General features: G+C 48.1%; 8 protein-coding genes across 8 annotated transcripts; 4 read left to right on the top strand and 4 right to left on the bottom strand.

Moving 5' to 3' along the window:
• Positions 1 to 323: 323 nt before the first annotated feature.
• On the top strand, positions 324 to 3268 carry IL334_001389 (uncharacterized protein; the record flags this gene model as incomplete). The annotated part of the gene is made up of 13 exons (XM_062933146.1): positions 324 to 378; positions 915 to 1020; positions 1072 to 1101; positions 1160 to 1246; positions 1310 to 1425; positions 1493 to 1682; positions 1748 to 1928; positions 1991 to 2102; positions 2174 to 2250; positions 2315 to 2464; positions 2531 to 2704; positions 2849 to 3063; positions 3133 to 3268. The coding sequence occupies 13 exons, from the start codon at positions 324 to 326 to the stop codon at positions 3266 to 3268; spliced, it is 1629 nt and encodes a 542-aa protein (XP_062789197.1).
• Positions 3269 to 3618: 350 nt separating this feature from the next.
• On the bottom strand, positions 3619 to 4080 carry IL334_001388 (uncharacterized protein; the record flags this gene model as incomplete). Its single annotated transcript, XM_062933145.1, has 3 exons — positions 3619 to 3730; positions 3808 to 3943; positions 3990 to 4080. The coding sequence occupies 3 exons, from the start codon at positions 4078 to 4080 to the stop codon at positions 3619 to 3621; spliced, it is 339 nt and encodes a 112-aa protein (XP_062789196.1).
• Positions 4081 to 4404: 324 nt separating this feature from the next.
• On the bottom strand, positions 4405 to 6021 carry IL334_001387 (uncharacterized protein; the record flags this gene model as incomplete). The annotated part of the gene is made up of 6 exons (XM_062933144.1): positions 4405 to 4590; positions 4645 to 4769; positions 4829 to 4900; positions 4960 to 5080; positions 5136 to 5697; positions 5762 to 6021. The coding sequence occupies 6 exons, from the start codon at positions 6019 to 6021 to the stop codon at positions 4405 to 4407; spliced, it is 1326 nt and encodes a 441-aa protein (XP_062789195.1).
• Positions 6022 to 8130: 2109 nt separating this feature from the next.
• Positions 8131 to 9095, top strand: IL334_001386 (uncharacterized protein; the record flags this gene model as incomplete). Its single annotated transcript, XM_062933143.1, has 4 exons — positions 8131 to 8252; positions 8308 to 8368; positions 8447 to 8584; positions 8700 to 9095. 4 exons carry the CDS (start codon positions 8131 to 8133, stop codon positions 9093 to 9095), a joined length of 717 nt encoding a protein of 238 aa, XP_062789194.1.
• Positions 9096 to 9841: 746 nt separating this feature from the next.
• Positions 9842 to 10972, top strand: IL334_001385 (uncharacterized protein; the record flags this gene model as incomplete). The annotated part of the gene is made up of 3 exons (XM_062933142.1): positions 9842 to 9924; positions 9986 to 10039; positions 10093 to 10972. 3 exons carry the CDS (start codon positions 9842 to 9844, stop codon positions 10970 to 10972), a joined length of 1017 nt encoding a protein of 338 aa, XP_062789193.1.
• Positions 10973 to 11693: 721 nt separating this feature from the next.
• IL334_001384 (uncharacterized protein) lies at positions 11694 to 14143 on the top strand (the record flags this gene model as incomplete). The annotated part of the gene is made up of 14 exons (XM_062933141.1): positions 11694 to 11868; positions 12020 to 12126; positions 12182 to 12211; positions 12261 to 12339; positions 12400 to 12409; positions 12463 to 12651; positions 12704 to 12847; positions 12893 to 13023; positions 13077 to 13107; positions 13161 to 13453; positions 13519 to 13596; positions 13654 to 13860; positions 13910 to 13965; positions 14024 to 14143. The coding sequence occupies 14 exons, from the start codon at positions 11694 to 11696 to the stop codon at positions 14141 to 14143; spliced, it is 1650 nt and encodes a 549-aa protein (XP_062789192.1).
• Positions 14144 to 14703: 560 nt separating this feature from the next.
• On the bottom strand, positions 14704 to 20356 carry IL334_001383 (uncharacterized protein; the record flags this gene model as incomplete). The annotated part of the gene is made up of 20 exons (XM_062933140.1): positions 14704 to 14802; positions 14860 to 14941; positions 14997 to 15302; positions 15351 to 15582; positions 15634 to 15784; positions 15840 to 15920; positions 15979 to 16616; positions 16672 to 16984; positions 17037 to 17326; positions 17383 to 17871; positions 17925 to 18043; positions 18097 to 18152; positions 18208 to 18290; positions 18343 to 18503; positions 18568 to 19098; positions 19251 to 19412; positions 19471 to 19573; positions 19629 to 19711; positions 19761 to 19914; positions 19972 to 20356. 20 exons carry the CDS (start codon positions 20354 to 20356, stop codon positions 14704 to 14706), a joined length of 4518 nt encoding a protein of 1505 aa, XP_062789191.1.
• Positions 20357 to 21098: 742 nt separating this feature from the next.
• Positions 21099 to 23147, bottom strand: IL334_001382 (uncharacterized protein; the record flags this gene model as incomplete). The annotated part of the gene is made up of 2 exons (XM_062933139.1): positions 21099 to 21910; positions 21962 to 23147. 2 exons carry the CDS (start codon positions 23145 to 23147, stop codon positions 21099 to 21101), a joined length of 1998 nt encoding a protein of 665 aa, XP_062789190.1.
• Positions 23148 to 25519: the final 2372 nt, after the last annotated feature.

The raw sequence follows: 25519 nt of genomic DNA, 5'->3' as shown, positions 1-25519 counted from the left end.
TTATGGCCTTTCTACTTTGCCCCCATCTCATTCTGTAATTGCTACCCCCCGTTAGTACCTTGAACACGGGAATGGGAATGGTACGACGTCACTATTTTTCTGTACGCCATCCAATATATACCAAAAGCATGATAAGAGATGAGATATTGGAATGCATCAAAACACATTTATATCCACTGTTTACAATACATTCATTATTATAACAACATTGTAAGATCATATATCATATCGTCAAGCCAAGGCGGCAGGAAACACTCAACTACTTCACCCCCCTCCCCGATCTACTCGTTCTCCGTTTCTTACACACTCGTTAGAGAGCCATTATGAGCTTATCCAAGAAGGATAAAGCGGTAGATGTTCCAACAGATGACGATACGAGTGAGTTCATCCCGTTTCCTCAGTGCTGGCCAGCTATGCATGCCCGAAAGTATACCGATCGTCCTGGCCTGTAAGATAGAATGTTTATCCGCATAGTGGGCAGAGGAGCAGATCATCACGATGAGCGCGAACTCAATCGCCGCGTTCTGAAATCGTGGTGATGGCTGGAGTTGGAATTTTCAGTAATGGTGTATTTATCAGAACACTCCACGGAGGTTCACTGGGTATCCCTCATATTCCAGTCTGTGACTCATTCGCTCGATCTAGCTTTCATCAATGCCCATGTAGCATGGCATTGCGAGACCAATGCAGCCCTTCTTGTGTGATCTCAAAGGAAAGATCAATCAGCTAACGAACGAAAACGAACGAACGTTCCTTCCTTTTTATGATCCGTGTCCTGCGTCAAACTCCTTTTCCCGCAAAATCCGCTTGGTTTTCATCTGACTCATCACCCCTTCTTATCTTCCACTCCTTTGCCTGATTCTCTTCCTCCTTTGCGCCTAATCATGGCCACCCATACATGCACAACACAACAGGCCTGCATCAATTCACCGATGAAAGCGGAGCGCCAGCTACCTTGCCAGAGGTGGGAAACGGTGGAGAAGAGAGTAAGATGAAAGTGTTGTTGGGCTTAATGAAGAAGTAAGCCATGATGTGCCTTAGCTGTTGATGCCTGCTGATCTTTCTCTGTAGGTTGATGGGCGTGAAAGATGTCGCCAACCTGTATGTAATTCTCCTGTCCCTTCAATCGAGCGACTGCTAAGATGTCTTCGCCGGAAAGTCGAATCTCGCTTCCAGCATCACTCCTGGAACCCATACCTAACCTCGAGTATTGGCAGTATGCTGATCGAGCCGATATTTTTGCTGCGTGAGTCTTCATCGATCTAAGCTTATCCCGGTTCCCATGATTGATCAGATTCGTCATACATAGTATCGGTGACTCGGATAACGAGGTAGATCGGATGCTGGCGGTACTCAGGTTCTCCTTCAGTAAAGAGTTGAAATTCATCAGAGCGCGATTGGGAAAACCGTATAACTCGGCTCTCGGTATGTCGTCCAGTCTCTCAACCTCCAGAATTGATTTTGCTGATGTCTGGCGACTTCCGAATATTAGGGGAACACTTTCGCTGTTCTTGGAGATTGCCCCCCATAGTCATCGACAAGGAAACAGGTGAACCTGTTATTAGAACACATATTCATGTCCCTATACCCGGAGAACCAGCGTATGGTGGGCAAGGTGGCAGCGGTTGGACTACACCTGTACTAGGTCCTGAGCACGGTGGGAGGACAAACAGTGAAGCCAGGTAAGCTAAGATATGTCTGCCTAGTCTTGACCAAATTTCACTGAGTCATTCCTGGGTGAGAATAGTTCTTTCGTATCGACGTCATCCAAAGCGTCAAAAAAATCCCCGGCGATAGGATACAAGCAGGGTAACAAATCAACCGATACTATTAGTGTCAATAAAACGATTCCTGGGCCTGGGGATGAGATAGAGTCAGATCCTGACGCGGGTGTAGTAGAGTCTGAGAAAGTCACGGTGGTATTCTTGGTGAGTGGTCTGACAGTCTGTGCCGTCAAAGATATTCACTAATCAGTATCATTTTGATTTAGTGCGAACAAGTATCACATCATCCGCCCATCTCAGCTTACTATTATACGTGTCCTGAGAAGGGCATTGAAGGTTATGGAATGGATCAAATATCAGCTAAGGTATCGGGAATGTGTGAGTTAATGATCAGTCGATCCACCATTCGTATTAACTGACTGACGTTTGGTATGGACTGTCTTCGTTAGCTGTAAAGGTCGGGCCTGGTGCAAGCAATCGAGGGATATTCCTCAAAATTGCGCGAGAAGGTCCTGGACAAGGAGAAGTGAGCTCTACTATTACAGCTCAAACCGGTTGGGAATATGCCGATCGCTAACTCGATTTTACAGGAATATCAAATCACGCATCCTTCCGCTTCTGTGAATGGTATCCTAAAGGGGTCATATTATGGAACCATAAGCGACCAGATCCAAATAAACTGCCGAGGAGGAGAGAAATCAAAAACGAAATTACGTGCTTTGATAGATTACAAAGACGAGGTGAGCTTTCATTCCTCGTTGGTGCGCCGCCCACGCATAAATGCTAACAGTATGCGTCATGGATAGTCGTGGATCGGTAAACCCAGATTCTTGTTGGATGGTGTCATTTATAGATACATAGTTGGCAATGAGCTTGAAGAAGGTTGGACAAAGCCAAAGCAAGTACCGGCAGACAAGATTGTCGCGAATGTAGAGGGAAGCTGGATGAAGGAAGTTAGATATAAGCTGAAAGGTTCTAAGGTGTGTCTTCCACTCTTCTTGGAGATATGCGTTTGCGTTCCATCTTCACATTACACATGAATCGACGCATTTATCATTCGCCTATCCCATACTCAGCCACCCACATTCCGATGATGTTGATGACCTTTAATTACGCCTATACAGGAATGGAAAACCCTGCTCGATCTCGATCTCCTTGCCCTCATTCCCAAAGACGTTCGACCGCTTGAAGAACAGGATGAGCAGGAGTCACGTAGATTATGGGACCCCGTTACTCAGCAATTGGTGGGAAAAAATTGGGGAGAAGCTACTAGACAGAAACAGGTCATCGAGCAGCAGCAAAGGGATAAAGCAGCTGCGAGAAAAGCAAAAGGGGAAGAGTAAGTCAATATTCGGCCAGTGCAGCCTCAAGCGTCCGCGACCTGCTAATGATTTGCCACGCAAAACAGCCATCAGTCTCGGTTCTTCGAGGCTGACTACGAGGACGGTCGACCAAAATTGTCTCAAGAAGGCAAAAAGGCAATAGAACAAGAGATGACTCGGTTGAGTGCAAAGGCCAGGGAAAGAGCAGAGAATGAGATATAGTCATACATATACGGTGAAAGACAGTATGTTGAATGTCACTCTCACCCAAGTCCCCTCTTCGTACGGGACTCACATGTCGTCTGGTATACAGGAAAGTGAGGAATTGCTCGCATGTTTTCTGCTTAATATTGTATCATTATTCCACTTGAAATTCCATATTCGTAGTCGCCCATTATATGCGTAGAAATGAACTAGATACCCCTGATATTGGAACGCAGGGATGTGTTTTCTGATTAACATACGAACACACCTTACAGATGTCTCAATAGCTCTGCAAAGTATGAACCTTGTGCATTTATTTCATTCGGTTCCACCATCGCTAAATTACATAAGTAATGGCTACTCGTCGATCATGATCGAATGTTCCCAGTGACATCTTGATCACCGGGTCTGTCATTTTCAGCAGCTGCGACTTTGTCTTCTGGTCCACCTTCGCCTTCAAAATCGTTTGCGCGGGTTTGCCTAAAGGGATTATTTAGCCATTAGCGGATTTGCTGACATGACGGCGGCCTGCATTTCAGCAAGTAGAGGAAACACACCTGCCAGTCACTTTACTCTTTTCCCCACCTTCTTCATCAGGGATGACGGGATTATCTCCCCTTTTAGTTCCTCCAACCTGGACGGTAGAACCCGGAAACTGGGAAGTGACATTTTCGTTTACACCGGAATCCACAGCTGATATATGGGTTAGGACAGTACAAATGCACGACAGTTGACTCACTTGAATCGCTTTGAGATTGGCCGGATCCAGTCCTAGCTTGGGCAGAGTTGATGCTCTCTTCGGCTTTTCGGATATCTTCCTGAGCTGACATGGTGTAGTGTGTGACTCTTTGAGTTTGTGAATGATTGATCTGAATAGTGGTAATGTAAAGACTCCAATATTCATAGTTTATATATGTGATTGCAATGATGCCATGATATTTACAATACCAAATGACGTCAAATTACGTTCAGCGGGGTTTGACGTACTTCGTCTTCTCATTAACCACAACTTCAGATCGAGACCAGCTAGATATTTCACGTGATGTGTTGCATGACCGGTATGAACATTTTCGCATGCAATGTCTCAAAAGTGATTACATCCGCAACATGGAGTCTGACTAAAATGACCTTGATATACTAAATAACCGTACAGATCACACGGCTGTGAGGAGCTCCTTGTGGCTCACCAACGATGTCAGCTGTAAAGGCTGCCTAGCGCTTACAGGTCTACCTGGATCTATAGTGGTAGGAACTCGCGATATCTGCCATTTCTTCTGTAGTTTCAGATCCAGTGTATTCTCGAGACGAGCTCTTATCAGATCACCGATGATAGGCAGGAACTGACAACACAATTAGGAAAACGGTCCTTCTGGTTGAAGATGGTGTGACTTTACCTTGAAGGCATGCCCTGCTCCACCTGATGCAATTAGCAAAGAAAAGTACTGGGGAGCGTAATCGATGACCCAGTCTCCATCTAGCACATCAGAGTACCAACACATCCGCGTAAAGGCAATAGGTTCTATGACACCAGCTTGTCAATATCATTCGGCGTAAGAAAGAGAGGAAGCCAGCAATCACTTTTAGCTAGCTCGGGATACGCTATGCGCAACTGTTCTCGAAGCCCCCTCACAGACTGTGCAGGGATCCAACCTACATGGTACCTTCAGTACTGGTTCCGAATGGTTCATCAGATGTGTGTTACTACTCACCAACATTATTAGCCTCCGAGTAAGCCATGGCTTTCGGATCGGCAATTGTTCTAGGTTGACCGTTCTCCGAGAGATAGCCAGCGGCGTGGAAGGCAAATTTGACCAGCCCCGTCTCATTAGGCTGACAGATACAGCTCAGATCTATATCCTACAGATGAAGGGGAAGCTGAACTCACGGGGAACATGTAGTAATTTGAACCGTCGTGATGCATATTGACAGGGATGTTTGCATATCTTTGAATCTCCTCAGGAGAAAGCTGCACGCCTGCAATAGTCTGGCCAGTAGCGGTGATGAGTCCGTTTGGTACGATATCGTGTAAGGTTGGGTGAGCTGCCGTCCAGGATCCCATGGCAATAATGGTGTGTTCCGCAAAGAAGTCTCGTCCGTCTTTGAGCCTGACACCGCGTACGTCCGTCTTGTCTGAGTTAAGGAGGAGTTCTTCCATTTCAGCTCCAGCTACAAGCTCACCGCCGAGGGCTCGAAGATCGCTGTAGAGCTTATTCACAGCTGCAGATGCGTTCACCCATCCACCAATTGAATTGTGATACGCGATGTCGTTCGGCCCAGGCGGCGTCACTGGAACCTCAGTGTTACCTCCAGCTACAGCGGCGACGATATCGTCTGCGCTGGTCAGTAGACGGACAGACTCTTCCTGTGACCGTACATTATCGTATACAATCCTCTGAGCAGTGGAATCGATCCCCGGACCTTCTTGCCATCGAACGACTACACCGGTCCTGAGGTAAAGTGATGAGAGCCTTTATCAGCGATACAGCCTAGAAAATCCCGGAGGAAACTCACTGGTAATATATCCCTTTCCATTCCTCTTTGTTCCAGACATCGATGGCCTGCCTTGCCAAGCGACAATAGTCCTCATCCACATAGTCAAATCTGACTACTTTGTTGATGTCGCAGGACGCGGCGTCCATCGCTGGAAGAACAGCAGCGCGATCTAATACTGTTACTTTGGAGTATTTCCCACTCTGCAGGAGGGAAACGGCCGTAGCCGCGCCAAACTCTCCAGCTCCTACGATAACAACAGAGGGTTTGGTGAATGTCATAGTGCTATATCGGTGGTGTCAAGACAACAGTCACCAAAGAGTACAAGATGTTTCCGAATTAGCTTTAATCATAGCACAAGTCAGTCAAGGAATTTTGATTATCCCATGTTGGCACGGATGTGTACGGTTCTTATCGGGAAGCGACAACATAATGCCGAATCGCTCCATCAGCAGCCCGGGTCGTTATAAGAGACGCGCCGACAGGATCCGAGATTGCGTTTCCTTCTTTCCTTCACCTCCATCGTTCCGAAGCCTAGTAAAGAAATCGTTATCATCATCATGCCAGTAGAGCGCTCTCATTCCTCGGAACCCTCGGCAAATAGGAAGATAACCCATACTCGGATATATCAAGCTTGTGAATCCTGTCGGACTGCCAAGTTACGATGTGATCTCGGCAGTCCAGATGCTCCACACGACCCCCCTTGTCGCCGTTGCCTCCGCACAGGACGGCAGTGTCAGTTCACCAAAGCATATACAAAAAGACCCTCAGTCCAACCAGCGCAGAGTCTTCAGGGTTCTGGGAATGCACCCACTTCGGAAGCTAGTCATTTAGGCGCGATGAACACGGGTCATGGGTGGGAGAGAATATCGTAAGGTTCATGCTTGAGACCGGCGTACAACGCTAAGGTGCCAGCCAATATCGCAGCGGACCGCCTACCAATATCTTGAAACTATCGTCTAATGAAGGATCAACTGACTTCCAGTTCGTAAGGGGTGAAACATTGGAAAATCCGGCAGATGCATTGCGTATACTGTGCGCCGCTGCTGAAGAAGAAGATGGCGGGAGAGAGGAATCAACCACGACCCAGGAACACGCAGCGGGTATAGGACTTTGGAATCAATGGGTGCCAGTCAGAGACGGGCTTTTGACTGTCGATGAGGCGACTACGTTATTGACATAGTGAGTGTACACTCAGTCGCTCACACGCTAATCCTAGTCAGCTATGAACGACATATCAATATCAACTTACCACTTGTGCCGACACAACTCTTTCAAACAGAAAACTTTTCTTTGCTCCTGCAGGAGCCAATTCTTCTGGCTGCCATGATATGTACCTCGTCACGCTATACGAACCTGGGAGAGTCTTTCGATCCTTCCGAGCCTCGGCGATGTCGTATCGTCCAGAACAAGATCGTTCACTGGCTCAGAGAACGTATTGGTTTCATCGCATTAGGAGAGTGAGTATAGGCTACATTTGTGTTATGATACCTGCGCTTACATAGGAGGCTCCTCAAGGACGATGTCTCGTACAATTGGCACAGTAGAAGCCATGCTTATTTTGAGCGAATGGCCCCCTCGTGCTCGACTTTTATCGGATAATAGCATCAACGTCCAAATTGAAACGAATCGAAGAGCGAACAATCCATGCAAAGCGTACGATGATCTGTCATGGACGACAATAGGACTGGTATATGATTTCTCTACTACCACGTTGTCGACCACACTGATCTATTCCTGTTAGGCTGTTCGAATTGCTCAAGAGCTGGGGTTGCACGACGACAAAGTTAATTCCTCGGACTTCCAAGCTGAGTGGTGTATTCATAGGCGGCATCGAACTTGGATATGTAAGTGATCTTGTGGGCAATTGCGACATTGTCGATACTGACATTTTGTCCCAGATTGCCAAGCGGCAGATCGTCAGTGAGTGTGATTTGGCTGCTAAGTCACAGTAATCCTGATATAATGAAAGCGCTTCGGTTCGCTTAGGTAGAGGCTCCTTGATTCAAGGTACGTTGCTTTTCGATTGTTCACGATACTGACTACGAGATACAGCTAGTAAGTCGTCGGCGTTGAGCGATATTTTCGTCGACTAACCCAATGTGAAGAGATGCCAACTGGATGGTGGGATCGCTTGGGAGACATCAGCCGTCTGGCAGGTGATGACACTTTTCCATTTCCGCGAGTTCAGGTGAAATGGCGGGAGATCATGTTGGTTGCGCAATTGACCCATGTATGTGTGTCTTTGTCCCCCATTGCTCGATCTGACCTTGTCGTAGATCATTGGTTTGATACAGGAGCAATTGTACGACTCTGCGGATATTACTTCTGACCTGATAAAAACCGGAAGGTTTGAAAATACGCTATATAGACTGAAGCCGGAATTGGAGATGGCATGGTACCTCAAAGCAGGTGATCTAACTTCTTACTCCCTGTTCGAGCATAGCAGGCCGTCGTTCACAGAGGACGAACTAAGAGAGCTTCGATGGCGTATGGATGTTGACTATATCAGGTTGGTGACAATATTAGACATTCATTTCAGTCATCCAACTGACATCGATCATCAGGCTCTACGGGAATGCAATAGCTATGCGAGCTGCCCAATCTCGACTCATGCGTCGCAGTAAGGTATGTCTGATGTCACCAGGTGAATATCAATGCTGATGTCAACGCCAGACCAGGAACAAAAACGATCGTGTATTTCAGGCCAGTGTGATCAACTCGACTGAGGGTCCATTTATCATTGAAGCTGTAGACGCGGCAGTCTCGTTAATCAAATATGGAATAGCTTTGCATGGAAAAGGAAATCTCAGACATTGTCCAAGTCGGACATTCTTGAGACTGGTACGTCACAGTCCAAGCAACGTACCGTAATCTAACCAGCCAGTGTCCAGGTATTCGCGAGCGTTTTTCTCATGAAGGTGAGTTTCTGGCTAACATACAACGCTGACGACGACAGGCGGTATCATTCGGGGCAGTGGCTCAACCAGAACAAGAGATTGTCGACCTTCAATACGCGTTGATCGAAGCACTGTCAAAAGCTAGCGTGGACGACGATCATGTCGCGGCGTACCTTGCCAAGATGCTCAACAGAGTATTCCCGTCTTTCCCGACAGGACCGGTCCAGGTGTCCAACGATTCTGAAACTTCTACCAATCCTTCCGCAGCCGACGACCGAAATCTGTTGTCTCTTTTTGGGCTCGAGAGCGGCATGCCTATAGGTTCTGCCTTCGATGGACACATGGATCTTGTCCCTGGTTTCGGCTACGACCCCCGATCCATCGTGTCTGATATCGAGGAAATGCTCGCAGTTTCGGATGAGTACCGTACCAATCTCAACTATAATACGATGTAATCGAGGTTCCACTTACGATGCATACCGTCGATCTCCGTGCGTCCACATACATATATAGTGTTTATCTGCCTCCTTCAAACCGAGACCCATGCTGCTGTATGTATTTGACGACGGAAAGCAAGAAAGACGTCAGAGTGAGGGAGTATCGGACTGCTTTCGGCCTGTGAAACCTTCCTGTCATTCCTCTTGTCCTACTTGCCTAGCACTTCCTGGATGTTCAGCACATATTCAGCTAAAAGATCTAAGTTTATGTATTTGATCGCAACGGTTTAGTGTGAGTTACGCACACGGCAAGTAAAGCCAGACTGAATACGCGTGAAAGTCATGTCTATGATAAAACAAACATTCCACACGCGGGCCGGGGACCGGGCTCCTCGAACATTCCTTGAAAAGCACGCGGTCAGCACGCGTTGAAGCGATTCCCATATCTTGTTCATGATTACATCTAACAAGCTCTTTGATTACTCGTTCGCTTCTTTTTCAGTTGTTTCATGAACTCTTTTGGGATCGTAGCCCTCATCTCAAAAGCACGTAGTCTTGCCCCTTGATGTACAATCGAGTGACACTCTCAAACCTACCTTATCTCGTATCCGAAATACAAACACGGGCTCCGCGATCCGGACGATTACACTGAGCCCTAAAGATTTACAAGCTATCCCAACCATTGTCATTCGAACTTGACTATCATCCAATCTACATCGTCCAAATTTCGCTCCTTTGTACTTTCGCTTTTCCGGCCAATTAACATGACTATTAACCCTGTCGTACCAACTCCTTGGACGGAAACTCCGTTGAAGACATCAGCTACGTTGTCCAAGCTGGCTGGATGGTGAGTCGGTTGAGCTCGTAGCTTGACAACGAGGAATTCATGATGGCTTATATGATTACAGCCGCGTTCTTTTAAAGCTGGAGAACCTCCAGCCTAGCGGATCCTTCAAGTCCAGGTTAGTGACTTGCTTTCTTTCACGACTCGAGCTTACATGGCTGTGTTCAATAGGGGCATCGGTAACCTAGTCCGCAAAGCCGTCATCGCCGCACCACCCAACACACCACTACACTTCTACGCTTCTTCCGGCGGCAATGCAGGACTGGCATGTGTGACCGCCGCGACCGCCTTAGGATATCCGTCCACAGTGGTGGTTCCCACGCTGACGAAGCCGATGATGATGGAAAAGATCAAGACTGCAGGCGAAGGACAAACGAACGTGATGCAGATCGGGAAGATATGGCTTGAAGCTGATAGACATTTGCGAGAAGAGATTTTGGCACACGACCCCAATGGAATATACGTGCCTCCCTTCGATCATCCGGATATCTGGGAGGGAGCGGAGACTTTGGTGCAGGAAATAGAGGAGCAGCTCGAGGGAGGATTGCCCGATGCCATAGTCGCCTGTGTAGGAGGAGGAGGACTTCTGACTGGAATCTGTCAAGGAATCGCTAAGTCGCCCATACAACAAGACAATAAGACATTAGTCATCGCCATCGAGACAGCCGGCGCGGATTCTTTTCACGCCTCGGTACTAGCCAAAGAGAATACTACTATCCCCGGAATCACCTCGATTGCCACCTCCCTCGGCTGCACTCGCGTAGCTGATGAAGCCTTCAAATGGTCTCAATCTCAAGAGGTCAACGTTCATTCGCTCGTTGTAAGCGACAAAGAAGCCGTCGAAGCGTGTCTCCGTTTCGCAGATGACGAAAGGATAATGGTGGAGCCTGCATGCGGAGCGACGCTCGCTGCGATATATAGTGGGAAACTGAAGGAGGTGCTGGAATTGAAGCTGAACGAGGACAGTCAGGTGGTGCTCGTAGTTTGCGGAGGCTCGAATATCTCGCTGAAGATGCTGGAGGAGTACAGGCATATATTCAATATCGAATGAGTTCGGTCAAGTCACCAGTAACGAGCGGTGAGAATGAATCGCGATCGTCGGCTTCAGGTTGGCGTCCAAAGGATTTGTCGTGACTGTATGAGCGAGGTAGGTACTTTGCATCGTTTTGCAAGCTCACGCTGTCCGACGTGATTCAGATGACAATCTTCAGGAGAATGCAAGCATCAAATCCCATCTGACTCGCGTTCGTTACATCTGATCTGCCAGACTATGATATTGAAAGCAATGCAAACGTCTTAGGACGACACCGTGCGTTCGTCAAGTCCGCAGGGTCCGGGCGCTTCGCGGATAATCATGATCGGTTTCTAGGCGTGGAATCATGTAGAATTGCGTTTCTTCGTTATACAATGAGCGGTTTGTGCAAGAGTTTGCTGTTACTGATACACTCGATTACCGATCCATGGTTGAAAACTGATCACGACTTACTAGCACTTCGATCATCCAGTAGCATGCCTTTCGAGAACAAAGCTTGGCGTCTAAATCGTCGCATCGATCATGATTGCTCGGCAACACGCAACAACATTCGCGGTATCTTCTCTCCATACTTCAGTTGCAGTTAGAGACAAGAGGATACACATATAAACATAGCGCCTAAATTCCTTATCTACGGCTTTTTGGTTTTTGATTCACCGTAGCTTTCCGCGCCGATGGGATCCGACACGATCCGAATGCTTCACCGGCAATGCCCAGCAGCTCCCATCATATATCAAAGATGGGGATATCAGTATTTTGTTTAGCCACGCCAAACATCGTTCAAGCGCGGTCAAGTCATATCACCATAATCTTTGAGATGTCCAAGAACGAGAAATCTGACGACTTAATTCAAAGTGGGCTAAGCGAAGACGCGGTTGTGCCGGTCATTGACCAGGAGCAAAGCGGGCATCCAGGTAAGGCGTCGATTTGCGGGGACTCCCTCAAGTATACTGACAAGTCATTTTAGCTCCTACTCTAAAACGGCAGCTGAAGAGCAGACATGTTACCTTTGTAGGCTTTGGCGGAGGAATTGGTGTAGGTAGGTTACTGTCGGATTGTGTTTAGCTTACAAGACAGGTCTATTCGTCGGATCCGGAGCTGCATTGGCCAAGGCAGGACCGCTGGGTATTCTTTTGGCATTCTTTTTCACAGGAGCCATCCTCTGGAGCACGGTAAGAGATGGATACTGTAGCCTTATATCAGTACCCACTGACGGTCCTGATTCAGGTTCAATCTTTGGGCGAGATCGCCACTCTTGTGCGTTCCACTTTCACACGCCTTGACTACCCAGCTAATAATCATCCAGTTCCCTGTGGCTGGTTCTTTCCCTCATTACGCTGGGCGATTCATTGACCCTGCTGTGGGATTCGCACTGGGATGGAACTGTGAGTATAGTAGGACGGACCTACACAATTCTCGTTGCTGACACTGTGGTATCTGCTCAGACTTTTACACGTGGGTAACTATGGAATGAACCCTGAGAACGACATCTGACGATACATATCTAGGTTTGCTCTGTCTGTGGCATCGGAACTGACAGCGGTGGCTTTGATAATCTCGTATTGGTCTTCGCTGAACCCTGCTATCTGGATCACCGTTGGCTTTGTTCCCATGATTGCCTTGAATTTCCTCCCCGTCAAGTGGTATGGCGAGGCTGAAGTCATTACCGCCAGCATCAAGATTCTCACATTCATTGGGTAATTCCAACTCCTTATCTGTATAGCTTACTCTAATAACATTGTATCGCAGACTTCTGCTTGTAGGTCTGATCATTGATCTTGGCGGTGGACCCGATCACGATAGAATAGGCTTCCGATACTGGAAGGACCCCGGACCCATGAATACATTTCCTGGTATCGATGGAAGTCTAGGCCGTTTTCTGGCATTCTTCTCGTGAGTGAAGCTCATCGCTATACAAGACACTGATAGGGCGTACAGAGCTTTCATCAATGCCGCATTCTCTTACGGCGGCACGGAAGCTGTGATTCTGACTGCTGCCGAGTGTCGAAATCCCACGGTACAAATTCCACGCGCTGCCAGAAGGGTACTTTATCGTATCCTGTTTTTCTGTAGGTGCTTAGAGGCTATGCAATTGACGGAGACTGCTAACTCAGATGCATAGATATCTGCGGATCGCTCATCATTGGTATGACGTAAGTCGGTAGTAGGTTGACATCGGGCTTTGTCGGCTAAAGCTGGCAATTAGGGTACCTTATAACAATCCCAGATTGCTTGCAGGAACCGGCAATGCAGCATCGTCGCCGTTCGTCATCGCTATCGAGAAGGCAGGAATCAAGGTTTTGCCATCGATATTTAATGCTTGTATCCTGACCAGTGCCTGGTCAGCCGGAAATACTTATATTTATATGTCCTCCCGAACCCTGTTGGGACTATCATTATCTGGACAGGCACCTCGTTTCTTATCGAAAGTCACAAAGGCGGGCGTGCCATACTATTGTGTTGCTATAACTTCCTCTTTTGGCCTACTCTCTTATTTAAGTGGGTTGATGTGCTCGCTATCACGTATCCAACTACGCTGAATACTCGCTGATTTACCTTATCAGGTGCCGGAAAGGGAGGCTCGATACAAGCATTCACTTGGCTTTTAAGTTTGTGTGCACTTGCTGGTCTTATCTCCTGGGGTAAGCAACGTGACACCTTATCATGCTCATTTATTATACTAAAAAACGCCATCGCAGGGACATTATGCGTTGCTTTCATTCGTTACCACCAAGCAATGAAAGCACAAGGCATTGATCGAAATTCATTGGCGTGGCATGGGCCTCTGCAACCATACGCTGCTTATTTTGGAGCTGCTTTCTGTTTCACCATCGTCCTCTTTAGCGGTTTCTCGGTCTTCATCAAGGGCCACTGGGACACTTCTACGTTCTTTGCGAGCTATATTAGTCAGTAGCCAGCCCATATTCGATTGAGGTCCACGCTAACGTTAACCAGGTATCCCCATTTTTGTCGTCCCAATCATGGGATGGAAATTGTACAAGAAGACCAAGGTGAGATTAATCTCGGTCATCGGGCTGGTACGATATTGATTAGAGATATTCCCGCCAGTTCGTCAAACCTTCTGAGGCCGATTTGATCAGTGGCCGACTCGCCGAGGAAGACTTCGTACCGGAGCTTGAGCCTGCGCCCACCACTCGTTGGGGCAAGATTCTGGATAAGATCTTGTGATACTACATTGGCAGATTGACTATCGTGTCTTGATGTGTCGCAGGTGTCACAGTTGGACGCCTCTTGAGGCAAGCTGCGACTGCCTTCTGTTAGATATAGTGTGAAGCTGGTTGATATACGGGCAAGCGTGCCTCCAAGGATTTGTATTATTTGTATTTTCTGGACGAAATGAAGAGCATCCCTAGCCTGAATGTATTCGGCATGTACCGGAAGTATACGCATATTGATGACCCCTGTTTCAGTACAGCTCTCAAGTGGGAGATGTGGTTAGTACCCAGTGAAGCGTATTGATCAGGCCTGTAGGCTTTGTAAAGGGCGACCACGATTACTCAATGTCTGATGGATCAATAGATAACGTAGCGGGGCAGGCAGCAAATTCGTTATTCTCTGAAATGAATTGGTATGCCAATTCAGGATCGTGCTCTATACCGGTTATTAATTGGGTGACATTGCGATTCGACTTGTCTTGACGTGACATGCATCAAGCAGTCAATGTCTCACCACAACAAAGACATGCATGATAATGGTCTATTACGAAGACTGGAATATAAGCAGTCTTTTCACGTTGATACTCTTCCAGTCTCCCGCGACTTTTCTCGGGATATGGCTTTCAGATTTTCCCTCTCGGTTGTAGGTTTCTCCTTGCCCGCCTTCTTGGGCTACAATACAGGTAGATCAGCATGGATCCACTCAATAATCGGTAGGCTGATGCTCACCACGCGAATCAGCCAGTAAAACCCAATAGCAGCAATGACATTGACAATGATGTAGACCCACATGAGACCGAAGTTCCTCCATCTGCGCAGGGGGGTCAGCGTCGCATGTGTTGTAGAAGAGTGTGTTTAAGACATACCGATGCGCATACTGGATGTTGAAATTCGATAAGAACGTGTTAGTGCTGTCGATCGCACAGTATTGACAATTGCTCTGCGCGTTCTCATCCAGGAGATACCCTCCAGCTATTGATCTATAGCTGGACATGTAAGTGCCGCACGTTTCTCCATTGGGAGGCTCAAATCGTAAGTATTCGGCGGACGAGCAGACGACTGCGGTGTTGGCGACGGCGACACTCAAGAGGCCCTCAACCAGGTATGTGAAAGGCGAGACTCGGTACATGAATTTCCAGAAGCCAGGGAGCGAGTTGTATACGACGAGGACCCTATGATGTATTGTCAGTGGCAGAATTGGTGAAAAGCGACTGGCTTACCCATTGAAGATGAGACACAAGGAAAACATCAATTGAGCAATGTTACCCGCCGTTTCAGCCAGGTCCATACCGGCGACTATCGCGGTGGCGAAGGTCGAGGTGAAGAGGAAGAACACCTGCATGTATAGCCACATTAGAGCACCGCGAACGTGAACAGTATTGGTGGGTACTGCGTTGCGGTAATAACCGATAGGGTAGTACCAGCAGAAAAAGAACAGGGTTCCCACAAGCACTAATAGTCGCAGAGTGAGCTGCATTCCTGATGAACAGCATCCTGACTCACTGGACCAGGGAATTTCTACGACTATGTTGCTCAAAATGAATACTTTCCAGTCGTAGGTCTTGGATGGGCGCTCTCGAGACTCATATAAGCTCCGCTGCACGACGAAATTGGGCATGATTTGTTGCACAAGCTGGCCGAAGATAAGGAAGGACTGTTTACATGTCGTCAGCACAGCTATCTTTTGTCTATGGGTATATCGCACATACCATGAAAGCCGAGAAGAGCTGACTTTGAAGACCTTGCTGAGAGGTATCCGCCTTGAAGAAAGAGAATCCTATGAAGAGAGCCTATTGGGACGTTATCAGGTGGATACTATGATATGAATGAAGTGATCATAGTACCTACAGAAGCAGTCGCGAGGAAGAGCTTTGAGTAAATGTAGGAAGGAGTCCGCCAATATTGTTCAAACACACGCTTTAGTACGACGACGAATTGTGTTCCAAAAGGCGCAGCGAATTCCGAGTAGCTAGCTTTGTCAGCCTTTGAGTCTCCGGAGTGTTCCTTCGCCGCAGGCCGCTCTTGTTTCATTCGATCCAATTCTTCATGGACTCTGACTCTCTCAGGACTGTTGACCCACTGCTGATGCCAGTCAACGTCGGTGTGAGTTCCAGGAGCAGCCCCAATTGCAGCAAGCATCCACTCAGCAGGATTTTCACCAGGTGGACATTCAGGCGCACCATTCCTTGTGAAGTAGTCGATCAAGATGTGCGATCCTTTTCCGACTTCGCCAAAGTAGACAGTCTTACCACCTTTGGCTAGGAATAAAAGTCGATCAAAGTTCTCGAACAAGATGGCTGAAGGCTGATGGATGGTACAAAGAATGGCTTGCCCGTTTTCGGTAAGTTTTCGGAGCAGTTGGAGGATGTTCCAAGACGTCTGTGAATCCAATCCAGAGGTCGGTTCATCGAGGAACAACAGTAACTCTGGTTTTGCGACAAGTTCCACTCCAATGGTCAAGCGTTTACGTTGCTCAACATTCAAGCCTAAATTATGATTAGTCGTACTCACACAAATGGAAGACTCCATCCGCAGACTCACCTTCACCGGGTACACCAACGACCGCATCCGCATAACCGTCCATCTCGAGTAGCTTGAGGACTTCTTCGACATATTGCAATTTCTCCTGCTTACTGACATGCTTAGGCTGTCGGAGAAGGGCACTGAATCTAAGCGCTTCTCGAACGGTACTGGTCTGAAGGTGGATATCTTGTTGCTGCACGTAACCGGTTTTTCGCTGGAACGAAACATCCCGCTGGTGACCATCCACTAGCATTTCACCCGTAACTACTCCCATAGTCACACGGGTAGCCAAAACATCGAGGAGAGTTGTTTTACCTGCACCGGAAACTCCCTAGACAGACTGATCAGCTTTAATTTGGCGCGCTGCCAACAAATATACTGACCATCAGAGCAGTAAGAGTTCCAGGTTTCACCCACCCGTCGACGTGGTTCAGAATACGTCTGGTCTCTTTCTTGATTTTAATGTCATACACGACATCACGCCAGGAGAATATACTTGTCTGCCGTTGAATGATAGCGGTGTTGACCCCATCAGAGGAAGACTTGACTCTATTATTAGAATCGGACCCTTCTGATTCTGCATCACTGCTTTTGGATGATCGGAGAGCCTCGGGTATCTGACCTTTAGGGTACACCAAAATCTCGCCTTTCGATTGTTTCTCAGTGATGTATTCTGCGCAATTCATAGTCAGTGACATGCAGTGATAGCATTTGATGACAAGTCCTCACCAGTGGCACCAATATATGTTGCGAAGAAGAAGAACATGAAGAGAAGCAGGATGCCGAAATTTCGCCACTTATGTGAGTGGTAGTAGGCATATGAAACAGCGAGATACGTATCCCCGTTGACGGAGCTCGCACCAGCTACTGAGCCGACAGTACTGCAAACTCGATTGGTAGCACCTACGTCGGCATAGCCGGGAATAAGTGGAGAGGGAACAAAGGAGGAGCACGAGAAATCTCGACCATGAAATTCGTTGATCATCAGAGATTCAAAAGCATATGCGATAGGGTCGATGTAGTTGATCCACCGAGACCATCCTCTCATGTATGTAACCGGAATGGCAAATCCAGTATAGACAACAAGACCGATCATGATGATGGACGCCGGTGTCATAGCAGCGACGAATTGACGAGACACAGAGCCGATCGTTCTGAAGATCATTGACATGGTGAGGGTGGCAAAGAAGTTGATCATCAGGTAGAAGAAGAAGGGGCCTGAACGACATGTCAGTCTGGAAGCTGATATAGAAAACGCTTGGTGAACATACCAGGTGCACGTCGGAGATTAGTCATAAAGTATAGGACCAGATTGAAGAAGATGGCGTTTAGGACTTTGTAAGGCATGTCGACAAGCATGGATGCAAAGGCTTCGGCGGAGGGATGATAGCTTTGAGTTGTCAGCTCAATCATTGCCGAATAAACTAATCCCACTATACTTACAAGGCGTAACGAGCATGCTTCTCAACAATTGGACGCTGAGCGTAGAGTGTGAGAATCTAGCACAGCGCCGGTCAGCTGATGGATCATCTTGATAATATGTTGAGCACTCACTTCCAGGGCAGCGCCAAAAGCGTTGAGCAGTACAGCAAAGAACAGCAAAGACCCTCGTTGGTAGAAGCTATCCGTTGTATCCTCTATTCATTCAATCAGCATAAAAGTAGATATAGAAAGTAACGAAAGACTCACGGAGATTGTAGAAAACCGAACTGATTATCAAACCCATTACGAAATTACCGAAAAGCTGCGTGTAGGTCAGACTGGGATCCGCACGTAAACGCCAGAAGCCCCGTGCAACACAAAGTTTGACTTGTTGACCGTATGATAATGTATAGGGCGAAGAAGCACGGCTTTGGGTGATATGAGAACTATGATTAGCGAGGATCATATCTCAATTGCTGACCATTCACTCACGTCCGTTTGGATTGCTGAGCTCGTCTGGAGATCACGAAATCTTCGTAATTCTGCCCCCCCACAGGGTGCTGCTGATTGAATAACGCAATATCCTCTCTTAGCTTGTCATACGCCGCGCTCTGCTTCCATCTGTGAACAAATTCCTTGGGTGTATTTGGAACTCGATTTTCGAATCCTGGCCTCGCTTTACGCTCCGATGGACTGGTTAAACTAGTGAGAAAATCCGGTGTAGTCTGTTGTGCAGGACATTCAAAGCCCATGTCTTCGAAAAATGGTTTGGCTTCGTGGATCTTTCCAAAATAGATTTGCTCGCCTTCATACAGCACAGAGACCTTGTCGAACAGATCGTATGCAGATTGTGGAGACTGGTAGATTGCAACCACAGCGGTCGTACCCAGATATTCGGCCTGCATTCTCAAAGTCTTACAGAATTCGATGGCATTGGCAGAATCAAGACCACGGGTGGAGTTGTCCCAACATTGAAGAGGAGCACCAGCCAGAGCGGCCTCTGAGATAGTGACACGCTTTCGTCTGAAGTATGTGTATTGGTCGTCGGAAAGTAATGTCATATTGGGAAGTGAAATGATTTGTGGAGATTGTGTGATATTGACGGAAGAGAAGACAGAGTGGAGGGGTTGACGAAATCAGCAGGACAAGGCAATCGGCCAAATTGAAACACTCACTCTCCACCAGACACTCCTCTGATAAAGTCATTCCCTACTTTTGTATTGATTGTGTGTGTGATACCAAAAACCGACATGATGACGTCTCTGTAATGTGTCGCCCATTGGATTCTACTTAGACCACCTGGAGGGGAACGAGGCGCACGAGCTTCGGCAGCAAACCTGGACAGAGATTCGGTATCAGCGGGAGCAGAGCCATCGTAGGGTTGTCGGGACTCACTGAAGCGTTTCACCAACGGTCATACCAGGAAAGTGGACGTCCACTTCCGCAGTGTATATTGCCTCCCCACGAAATCTACCATGCATCTGCTTGGGGGTGATACCTAAAGTGTGGTGTCACTACAGCCATATTCCTCCATAAACCTCTATGGCACTCACCTCGATAGTTGATCTCAGCCTCGTCATTCAAGAATATACCATTCGTCTCTCCAGCAATTGTTTTCAACAGCGTGGTGCACCCACTAAGACCGCTGTCAGCGATAGACTACGATGCGATGCGATAGAACTCACCTTCCAGGGGGACCTAAAACAACCAGCATTTCCCCCGCATCGAGTACTCCATCCAGGTCATTGAGGATATGAACTTTCCGTTTTCGATTGCTAAACTGATCCCGAGCGGAACTCAGCAGAGATAATCCGATATTGCTGACTGTCTTCTGATAATCTGCACCCAATTATATCAGGTCAAGGTCATACTGATAAAAAATAGGCTACAACTGACCAGCATCGGATCCGAACCCATGAACACTCATGCCTGAGTAGGATATACCTGCGGTCCTCCTTGGTGAAGACTCCTGACTGATCCTGCTCATCTCTTTTACCCACTTCCTTGCGTTGAAGTTGTCGGAGAAAGGGTCGAGGTCGCTATCCGCGTTGTAATTGAATAAGTCGAGAGGTTGATCACCATGGATGGACGCACGAGACATCTGACGTGCAAGGCTGGTAACTTGATCCTCTCTCTGTCTGTCTGTCGGCGATATCGTGTCATCTCCAGCTGGACTGCTGTGTTGTTCATCTGGCATCATCCCTGTGGATAAAGCACGAGCCAGTTCAGGCATCTCCTTCGCCCGATCCACAAAGTTGTAATCCCCTATACCGACTGACATGATCGATGGTTGGCCTAAGAATTTAAGAAGAGACAAGTGCGATGGACATGTACAATGTAGACGATGACGGTTGCTCTTTTGGGTTGAATATATATACTGGTGCCAAGTTTGTTTTTGAATGCATGGTTCGATGTTTTTGTTATTTCGGCGCCCGCGATGCCCGTGTTCTTCTCATTCCACGTGGCTTCTTTACGTTATAAGACCGACGGGCTGACCATAAAGTAAACGATGAGCGCCATTGAGATTCGACGCCATTCATTCTGAGCGGGCGACAGAGTCTGATCCCAGATATCTTGGCGGCTTGACTATGTACATGGTATTCACTACCTTTCTTGAGGCGACACGGTCGATCCCTTCGGGCAAAAAAGCGGACATCACAACCGTGAATGTAAGTCCCGTTTAAATGATGATTAAAGCATGCTCTGACACGTCTCCGCTGCTTCGAGATCGGCAATCATAGTCAGAACGAACAACAGGAGATCATTAGTGCTCGTGACAGTCCGTTAAAGGGAACGGTCTACCACCAGAGGTCTTGTCAATCACAATGGCAATGAGCGCACGAATGAATTAGTTGTACTATCACGACAGGATATATAGTCTGCAAGATAGAGATTCTGGCTTGCCACGCGTCGCGAGATACGAGATTATACGAGATGAAACATTATACGAAATGATGCATGGGCCGTGACCAGAATTCGTTGAACACCACTGAAATCATCTTTCATGTGAACCTGACGTCCACCTAGCTGGTCTTGTACAGCGAGATAGCGTTGTAACCGCCACAGGTCTCTTGACTGTTGCCAGTGCAAGAATAACCACAAGCGGAAGAAGAGGCGCCAGCACCATTGACCAGACTGTTGCCACAGTAGCACTCTTTGCCGTATTCAACACCGGTATAAGTGAAGCCAAGTTTGGAGCAGTAAGCTGTACAAGTTTCGATGCTCATGGAGGCGGATTGCGTCGAGGCACCAGTGAGAGCGCGGCCTTTCACCTCACTGATGCAGCCTTGGTAGGTGTACCCGTTCACGACGGTGGTGTTGACGAAATTAAGAGGGTTGACGTAGAGCTGCAAGGCGTTCGAACCTCCACAAGTAATCGCCGTGTTGCCGGTGCATTTGACGCTGCACTGGTTGGTGGCGGAGATTGACAAACTAGCACCATTGGCAAGGGTGTTACCGCAATAGCACTCCCGACCGTATTCGACACCCGCATAAGGATAGTTGAGGTTATCACAATAGTTGATACAGGATGGGACCGTCATACCGTCCACGCTATAAGAAGCGCCGACTAGAGCCCTACCAGAAGAACCTTCTTGGATACAATCGTTGCTGGCGACAGCCCATCCGTTAGGGATAGCGATAGATTGGGAGGTAAGATCGGCAGAGAGGAGAGAAACAGCACTCGAGGAGACGAAGAGTTTCAGAGCGTTGTAGCCACCACAGTTGGCATTATTGTTGCCATCGCAAGGCATGGAACAAGATGAAGACGCAATGTTAAGAGAAGCACCGTTGGACAGAACATTGCCGCAATAGCATTCCCGGCCGTACTCGACACCTGCAGATGGGAAGTCAGCGATAATTACAGTCGTAATGTTACTGCACTCACCAGCAATAGTGAATCCTTTACGGTCACAGAAGTCGGTACACGTCTTCCAAGTCATACCCCCAAATATAGAGTTATCTACGAGCGCTCTGCCACCTTTACCTTCAGCGATACACACAGCAGATTGCCAACCGCTGGTGATGGCTGTGGCTTGGGCAGCGAAGGCAGACGCCGAAGAAGCGGCTGCGGCAGCTGAGGCAGAACTGGCGCTCACACTAGCAGCTGACGCTGAAGAGGCGCTGGCGACACTGGCACTGGAAGCCGATGCTGCAGATGCACTAGAAGCACTGACCACACTGGCCACACTAGCCGAGCTTGCGGCACTTGCGGCACTTGCCGAACTGATGCTAGCAGAGCTTGCACTGGCGATGGAAGCCGAAGCCGCGGCTGAAGCTGAGGCAGCGCTCACACTGGACGCGGCTGAAGCTGAGGATGCGGAAGCTACTGATGCAGAGCTTGCACTGGCGATAGAAGCCGAAGCCGCGGCTGAAGCTGAGGCAGCGCTCACACTGGACGCGGCTGAGGCTGAGGATGCGGAAGCCACTGATGCAGAAGAAGCGGCTGATGCGGAGGACAAGGAAGCCGACACTGACGAGGCTGAAGCGACCGACGCAGATGAAGCCGAAGCTTTAGAAGCCGAGGCGGATGAGCTGGACGACGCAGCCGAGACGGAAGAAGTGTAGGAAGCGCCGGCATTGTTGACTGTTGTTGGATTATACTTGTAGACCTGGATTCGCCAAGTTGCTCCACAGGTAGTGGATGAATCGCCGGCGCATGGCATATTGCAGTCCTTCGCAGAAGCAGTAGTCCCTGCACCATTATTCCTCGAGGGAGTCAATGTGTTGGTGCAATAGCAGTCGGTTCCGTACTCAACACCAGCGTACATAAAGCTGTTTTGAGCGCATTGGACGACACAGTTCGTGAGAGTGTTGTTATCCAACCTTGTGTAATAGTTATTGAGGTAGTGCGGGTTGTAGCTATCAACAAAGCATCCGAGATAAGTGGTGTAAGAGCTCGCGTCGAAATCACTAGTGGCCCTTGCCATATGTTGTGTCTTTCTTCCCGTCGAGTCTTCCTTGAAGTCAACCGTAGAATCGGAGTGTCGAGGATGTACGCTCCGAGCGTCGATTGAGGTGGACAAGGCGAGTAGTAAAGGAACGAGAGTCGAAATGGTAGTGACGCCAACCATGGCTAGGTACAGCGAGTGTGAAGTCAGCAAGACAAATAGTGAGCTACATAAAAAAGACCTCACCGTTGAATGGCTGTTACGAAGATGACAGACAACTGGTAGAAGTGTAGAGCAAAAGAGATCGATGATCTTCAATGGTCGAGGTCAAGTTACGACTTGCAGACAGGGTCTGTTACAAAATTTGTGTCTAGCGATTGGAGAAGCCATCTTGACATTTTTGATGACATCGTATATATATCTTTTGGCTGAGCACAACCAGTCGAGCGCGAATAGGCTGTTTCCGTCTCCGGATTGCGAATGATGTTTAGGCTTTTGAGACAAGTTACTCTCCGGATGCCGCGGGTGTCTCTAATGGCGTCGTGAGGTACGTCAGAGCAGGATGTAGATCACGGTTTCAGTCGTTTATGGTGAAAAAGACGAATGAAGGGAGGTGTTCAGTGAAGATAGAGTATGGTTCACGAAATAGTTCTCGTAAGATAGATCGGTACGCATAGCTGCTGTTCAGCCCCTCTGTCTTGTAAGGACTTTTACGGTCGATATATTGGCTGTTGTCTCTGAAAATATGAAGTCTACATCTATAAGGTTGAACATGAAGGAGGGGAAGGATTTGAGAAAATGCAAAGAAGTTGGGAAAAAGCACCGCCGGATGAAGCAAAACCATGGTTCCGAAATTACGTGATGCACATCAATCGGAATCTGAAAATCAAGCCACCTGTTACAGATCTGCCTTGGCACCTGGTTCGGCGTCCTCTTCTGGAATCGCCCTTGCGCAGGCGATACCTTCTAGCCGGAATCGTCATCCGGCGAACCGATCTGATGATCATTTGAACTGATGCCGTCAATAAAGGGCTGAATGACAATAATGGTTGTCCCACCCTGGTTCGCTTAACTTTCTTTTACGTTACAATGATCAGCACACGCATTTAGGACTGTTGTTCAGGCGAGCGAGATTATAGTCCCTATTGCAGCGACATCCTTTAAAGAGCGAGACATGTATTTTTTTCATATTTTCCTTTTCCTAATGACCCTGAGCCAAGGAAGGCATTCGCAATTGAACGGAGCCTAGTCAACTCACCCCAGCACTGCCAGGGCCGTTCCGATTGTAATCAGAATTTATCACGAGAGTCCGCGTGCACATCAATCCGAGATTCAATGCCTTCAGCTGGGATTTCAACTCCATACCAAGGCTCGAAAGGCACGTCGCAACACTAATAATGCGCCCTTCCGTCTTGCTGAGCGTAGCAATGGCAGTGAATGGGGCCATCGGTGTCATGTGGACGAGTATTGGTCTACAAGTCATTCAGGACTACGTAATAGAAAACAACGGTGAGTCTTCTAAGATTCTAATTTTCGTGCATGTTGAAGAGACAAAATCTGATCTGTAGCACGATTTTTTCACCCAAGATCACATCTCATTCATATATCGCCAATGATGGTCACCCTTCCTAGTGAGGACGGCGATAAGCCACTGTTCAACTACGTCTGATCTCACTGTCGGTTGATATGTAGGCGGGCAAGACACACTATGCAAAAAGGTACATTCTTCGAAGAATAAGGGTGGACTCGGCTGAGTCAGTTGATCTGGTCTCCTCGTACCAACCAGTCTACCGTGTTCTCATGCGGCACTCCCGGCAATGTCGTTCGCCTGGTCTTGTACTGATGTACCGTTTCCTGTCGACACGCCTTCCTTTACTTTTCTGCCATTCTCTTCGCCATCAAAGTGTTCCACCAACTTCTTGTACCCGGGAATGTCAAGCAAGACCTCTGCTACAATTCCCTCTGGCTTGTCCGAGCGCTTGTAGATACAGAAATCACCGGTGGGCTCGATTATGACTGCTTCGACCTGAGAGATATTCCACACACCAGCCTTGCGGAGGGAACTGTTCAGGTCGGAGCGCGAGACCCGGTGGTGTCGCATGACCTTATCTAAGGCGTGACCTCGGAAGGCAATGACAAGACCTGGGGCGTTTATCGCATGCTCCATCATTGTGCCGTAAGAAGATAACTGAGAACTGAAGATTATATGCACTGGTCAATGGAGCGCGGCATTCAAAAAAGAATTAGTGATCGCTCACCTAATGAGCTGGAAAAGGAGTAGCGTGACAATCGCAAGCAGACCGCGCACGAGGCTAGTACCATTGACGATTCCCGCGAGGGTGCTCCCCATAGCGACGTTAAGAATCCAGTCAAATAAAGTTACTGGCGCGACGCAGCGGTTCGACGAGACGCGAAGGTAGAAAAAGAGTAGGGAGATGGCAATGGTACCAATGGCGATGGGACTAGACGATATTCAGCGGAGGAGCAGACCGCTTGGAGTTGATGTGGGGGCGAAAGCCAGACGAAAATGAGCTCACTGCAGAATGCTGGCTTTC

The sequence above is a fragment of the Kwoniella shivajii genome, chromosome 2 (genome assembly GCF_035658355.1).
Source record: "Kwoniella shivajii chromosome 2, complete sequence".
Classification (NCBI taxonomy): Eukaryota; Fungi; Basidiomycota; class Tremellomycetes; order Tremellales; family Cryptococcaceae; genus Kwoniella; species Kwoniella shivajii.
Note: the sequence above shows the minus strand (reverse complement) of the source record. Positions and strands in the feature narration are given on the sequence as shown.